Source organism: Rhinoraja longicauda, chromosome 42, assembly GCF_053455715.1.
Source record: "Rhinoraja longicauda isolate Sanriku21f chromosome 42, sRhiLon1.1, whole genome shotgun sequence".
Lineage (NCBI taxonomy): Eukaryota > Metazoa > Chordata > Chondrichthyes > Rajiformes > Arhynchobatidae > Rhinoraja > Rhinoraja longicauda.
In genome coordinates this window covers 2,785,593-2,791,592 of record NC_135994.1, presented here as the reverse complement: position 1 = coordinate 2,791,592, position 6,000 = coordinate 2,785,593, and the positions used below count along the sequence as shown (strand labels likewise).

Sequence of the window (6,000 nt, the reverse complement as noted above, 5' to 3'; positions counted from 1 at the left end):
TCCCACACTCCAGGTCTTTATGGGGTTGGGCTAACTCAGGATCTTCGAATGGATCTACTCCAAAGGTGGACTGACCACTTGCTCACGTCATTAGGCTGTCTGAATACCTATCCCTCTTCCCAATCCATTTGTGGCTTTGTCCTTTTATACAGCAAAATGTTTTGTTGACAATCAGATACAGCATTTACCAACCACCCACTTTCACCAATCCTACATGAATCCCATTTTATTCTCACCACTTTACTACTTTCCAGATTGTACCATTCACAAGGCAATTTACCATGGCCAATTAACCGACCAACAAACCACGTCTTTGGAACATAAGATGAAACACACTGTCACAGGGAGAATAAACAAACTCCACAGACAGCACCCAAGGTTAGGATTAGTTTAGTTTAGATACGGCCCACTGAGTCCGCACATACACTAGTTCTGTCCTACATACTAGGGACAATTTACAGAAGCCAATTAATATACAAACCTGCATGTCTTTGTAACATGGGAGGAGACTGGAGCATCGCTCGAAACCCACGTGGTCATAGGGAGAACATACAAACTCTGTACAGACAGCAGCCATAGCCAGGATCAAACCAGGGTCTCTGGCACTGTAAGACAGCAACTCTACCGCTGTGCCACCCTAATGGACTGCAGTATTCCCTGCTCTCCAACATCAGGGAAAACTCAAAAAAGCAGGCGATCGTTCTCGCACATGAAGGGCAACAAAATACAACATTTTGCAAAAAATTGTACTATTAATACTTGAAATTTTCTCAAAGCAATACAGACATAATTTGGTGCAGATAAAGTCCCTCAGGAAGCTAAACAGAATTTCCATTTTGCTAGCTTCCACAAAACCTTCCATGTAAAAACCGCGATAGCTCATTAGTGAAGTTTGAGCAGCAGTGAAACTGCAAATATAAGCAGCAAAATAGAGTGGAATCCACATCTCTGCATCGTGTAAGCAGCTTTCATCGATCCAAACATCAAAATAAGGCCCAAATAAATATGCAGACACTTTTCAGTGGTCCAACATTTTTATTATTCAAACCAAATGACAGAATTTGTTAATGTTTACATAGGCTTGGGAGGAGGTCCACGTGGGATGTTAGCCTAGAATGGAGAAAAAAAGAAAAATGTCAGCTGTTGCAGAAAGCAGTTTACTACAAAGAATGCCACTCAGAAATAGGCATCCATGTGCTGAACATAAAAACAAGTCAAATGTAAGCATTCAACAGGTATTAAATTTGAGATATTTACTCGTGTTCTGTTGCACACCTGCCATTAATATAAACTGAGCACACATTTTTTTGTACACCTCTAATCACCATGTACAGATGCTCCCCGACTTACCATGCTTCAACTTACGATATTTCAGTTTGCAATGGGTTTCTCAGAACGTAATCCCAGCATAAGTTGAGGAGCACCTGTACATTACTAACACCAGAGTGCTTCAGAATTCATCAAGTAGACGAGTGAAATTTGTCACCTCCCCTCCTCATAAAGCAGCAGTCACTATTTTTAAAAACAGTCCCACAACCTGGAATCTATGTGTATCTGCACATCAGGGGTGGAAAGACAACTGGTTATTCAGGCATTCTGACGCAGTCAAGGAATGCAATTCCATATCATTCATCTCTTCCCTTATCCAACCAACTCTCCCAAATACCCAGCGGGCATCTTCTAACCAGTTAAGATATCCTGGCTTGAAGCAACTCTGAAGAACCACCATAATCTCTATGGAACCCAATATCACAAGCAATTAGGGTCAATGACTAATCAAAGTTGAAGTGTCTGGTCTTAGACTGATATAATTACAGACAGCCTTTCAATACTTACTCCTGGCCTGAAACGCGGTGGTGGAGTTCGGTCCTTCCTAGCCTCCCGAGAACGGTTTCTCACCACCTTGCTGTGGATGGCACAGCTGACGCAGTAATGCAACTTCACATACAGCTTGGGCAGCACATACGCTGGAAATAAAGAAAGAACAGCAAACAATCAACAGCAGAATCCAAGCTTTTCAACAGAACCTCCAAGCCCTTATTGATGAGAACAGCGGGGAAAATGGACGGGCAGGCAAGCAGGCTTCCATAGTAACTTACCGTCAAAAACACTGGCCTCCGAAATATCTCGAACTGCAGCAGCCTCCACGATATTTCGGATTACAAACTTTTTGATGGCCTTGTCTTTGGGGACACAACGGGCACAGTTTGTGCATCTGATGGGCTGGACGTGGCCACGGCCCTTCTTGGCTCGCCCGTTATTCCTTCGCTTCTTAGTCTGAAAAAAAGGATTAGTTCTATAATTGTCAAATGCACCGAGGTACAGAGAAATGCCGTTTTGCATGCTTGCCAATCAGATTGGATAAACCATACATTGTAGTTATCAGTTCTTAAATTAAAAAATAGGCATTTTTTCATTGTATTCAATGCGGGTTAGACCAGGATTTATTGCCCACTCAGGGAGTTAAAAATCAACAACAATCATGGGCCTCGAGTCACACATAGGACACTCTGGGGTAAAGATGGCAGACTTTTATTCACAGACACCAGCAAATCAGATGGGTTTAACAATCTAACAGCTCTGTTTTTCTCAAATTCTTTGGGGGAAAAAAGACATTCAGATATAATCATTTGAATTTAAATTATCTTATTGCCACAGTAGGATTTAAACATGTTCTTGGAGCAATGCTCCACAACATCCCCTGTTAACATAGTAATTTAGCCTCTGTGCTAACACATCAAATTGACATTGTTCTTCGCCTGTGTTAGTGCAGGATATTTGACATGGGGCTGAATTCTTGTTTCCCTATTCCCTGACTCTCAGTCTGAAGAAGGGTCTCGACCCGAAACGTCACCCATTCCTTTTCTCCAGTGATGCTGTCTGACCCGCTGAGTTACTCCAGCTTTTTGCATCTATCTTCAGTTTAAAACGACACCTGCAGTTCCTTCCTACACAGCTATTCATTTTATAGGGACATTAGAAATGTTAACCAAAATGTAACTGGAAACCATAGTTGCATACCACCTCCATGCACACAAATTCACATTGCTCTGGAGAATTGACTCGCATTAACAAAACTATGCACCATTCTGGGGATTAAGGATCAAATGATTAGATTTGTTTCTCTAGAATTCTCCATTGATGTTGGCTGTTTCTTGCTTCCGTTTTTAGAAATTAAAAACTCTGAAATAAAAACTATGCTCCTGTTTACATTTTCAGCTGCCTATAATGGTTTTATTCAATATTAACATTTAAAACAGGTACAGATTGTGGAACAGGGCTCTAAATACACAAAGGCCTTTTTGTATTTGGAAGCGTTTCCTCGCTTCGTCCTACAAGTATATCTCCAATAGTGAGTAAATTAATTCGAGTTACATCATATCGAAATGTCATCAAAATGTGGCATCAGCCGTTGCTGCTGGCTGCCTTGCAGTGCAATTGACAGACGGTGTCACCATCAACCCACCCGGCAAACCGCCTCCCCGAGCCCGCGCAAGGCGGCCCTGCCCCGCGGGGAGGCGGGCTCCTGGGCCGGGCCCGGCCTGTAGGCCTCGGCCCGCAAACGGATCAGCGCTTCGACCTCCCGCTTCCCAGGGGGGGGGGCGATGGGAGGAGAGACGGAGCACCACGAGCGGGGGGAGACGGGGAGCGGGGCGACGCTGGCGGCAGCGGGAGGAGGCAGCGACACGGGCCGCGCTCCGGCCACACTCACCATCTTCAGCACGAGTCACAAAGAGAAACAGAAGCAGGCGCTCGCGCCTTTTATACCTCCGCGCTCAGGCCCCGCAACTGGCGCAAACAACCCCCGATGCCACATCCAGCGCCGACATCACGGCAGCGGCGGCCCCGCCGCGCTGATCCACCGCGCCGGCTCAACACCGCTCCCGCAACTCGGCCCTTTTGCGTCTGGAAACACCGGGAACTACTTCAAGCGGCGGAGCGAGACGCCGCGGCGGATCAGTGAAGGGGCCCACTACCCAGCGGGCAGCGGGCGTCAGCAGCGGTCACGTGACCCGGGCTGTCTATCAATGGAAGCACGGGTCAAATTCCCGCCTCCTGGAGATGGCTCCCACCACCCTGCACTTCAACCCAGCAATGCACCCAGTCCCACAGCAACGACAATGGGCACCAAGGTAACCACAAAGAAGTTGTAACAAAAATACAATAAAGTGCACCGTAATCGTAGAGGCAGAAAGGTTGAGGAGCTGCCTTCAGAGCCCGCACCTGCTAATAGTACATTAACATACAGGATGGTCAAGAAGTCAGAAAGAAATAAGAAACAGAACTGCAAGAGATTAGCGAAATAGGGAGGGAAGCAAGGTCATTCTATTCCCCTCTTCACGTTTAGGTTTGTGCTCTTGGTAAGGTGGTGGCAATGGGGTCAGAGTTCAAATCAGACGCCAAGTTTGCAGACGGTCTGGTTCAGTTTGAGACTGGTCAGGAAGAGGGACAGAATTACATGGAGAGGGAATGAAATAAAAAAATTTAAAAACCATTGTAAACACTCAGACCAGGCTGAATTCATGGAAAGGGAAAGCGAGTTAGCATCTCCGGTCAATGATCCTACGTTTAAACTGGAAAAGTGAAAAAACAAATGTTTTAAGTTGCAGAAAGGGCAAGGAAGGGATAGATTGAACAAAACACACATCTTAGAGAGGGCAAGGCAGGTTTACAATGTATTCTACTGTTTACAGACCTGTCTGGTTGATAGACAATAGACAATAGGTGCAGGAGTAGGCCATTCAGCCCTTCGAGCCAGCACCGCCATTCAATGCGATCATGGCTGATCACTCTCAATCAGTACCCCGTTCCTGCCTTCTCCCCATACCCCCTCATTCCGCTATCCTTAAAAGCTCTATCCAGCTCTCTCTTGAAAGCATCCAACGAACTGGCCTCCACTGCCTTCTGAGGCAGAGAATTCCACACCTTCACCACTCTCTGACTGAAAAAGTTCTTCCTCATCTCCGTTCTAAATGGCCTACCCCTTATTCTTAAACTGTGGCCCCTTGTTCTGGACTCCCCCAACATTGGGAACATGTTTCCTGCCTCTAATGTGTCCAATCCCCTAATTATCTTATATGTTTCAATAAGATCCCCCCTCATCCTTCTAAATTCCAGTGTATACAAGCCCAATCGATCCAGCCTTTCAACATACGACAGTCCCACCATTCCGGGAATTAACCTAGTGAACCTACGCTGCACGCCCTCCATAGCAAGAATATCCTTCCTCAAATTTGGAGACCAAAACTGCACACAGTACTCCAGGTGCGGTCTCACCAGGGCCCGGTACAACTGTAGAAGGACCTCTTTGCTCCTATACTCAACTCCTCTTGTTACGAAGGCCAACATTCCATTGGCTTTCTTCACTGCCTGCTGTACCTGCATGCTTCCTTTCATTGACTGATGCACTAGGACACCCAGATCTCATTGAACTCCCCCTCCTCCTAACTTGACACCATTCAGATAATAATCTGCCTTTCTATTCTTACTTCCAAAGTGAATAACCTCACACTTATCTACATTAAACTGCATCTGCCATGTATCCGCCCACTCACACAACCTGTCCAAGTCACCCTGCAGCCTTATTGCATCTTCCTCACAATTCACACTACCCCCCAGCTTAGTATCATCTGCAAATTTGCTAATGGTACTTTTAATCCCTTCGTCTAAGTCATTAATGTATATCGTAAATAGCTGGGGTCCCAGCACCGAACCTTGCGGTACCCCACTGGTCACTGCCTGCCATTCCGAAAGGGACCCATTTATCCCCACTCTTTGCTTTCTGTCTGTCAACCAATTTTCTATCCATGTCAGTACCCTACCCCCAATACCTTGTGCCCTAATTTTGCCCACTAATCTCCTATGTGGGACCTTGTCGAAGGCTTTCTGAAAGTCGAGGTACACCACATCCACTGACTCTCCCCTGTCAATTTTCCTAGTTACATCCTCAAAAAATTCCAGTAGATTTGTCAAGCATGATTTCCCCTTCGTAAATCCATG

The 6,000-nt window shown here is 45.8% G+C and overlaps 1 protein-coding gene across 3 annotated transcripts in view; it reads right to left on the bottom strand.

Annotated features, from left to right (window-relative positions):
• Positions 1-1,015: 1,015 nt before the first annotated feature.
• The window catches only part of rps26 (ribosomal protein S26), a 43,199-nt gene continuing 38,214 nt past the window's right edge, over positions 1,016-6,000 (bottom strand). Inside the window, exons 1-4 of one of the 3 annotated variants that reach the window (XM_078431239.1) lie at positions 3,713-3,962; positions 2,100-2,277; positions 1,837-1,967; positions 1,016-1,110 (exon numbers count right to left, since the gene is read on the bottom strand). In XM_078431239.1, coding sequence (XP_078287365.1) covers positions 1,072-1,110; positions 1,837-1,967; positions 2,100-2,277; positions 3,713-3,715 — 351 coding nt within the window. In that variant the 5' untranslated portion in view covers positions 3,716-3,962 and the 3' untranslated portion in view covers positions 1,016-1,071. Of the gene's footprint in view, positions 1,111-1,836; positions 1,968-2,099; positions 2,278-3,375; positions 3,409-3,712; positions 3,963-6,000 lie in introns of those variants that run through there. The other 2 variants (XM_078431238.1, XM_078431237.1) reach the window with 2 other exon arrangements.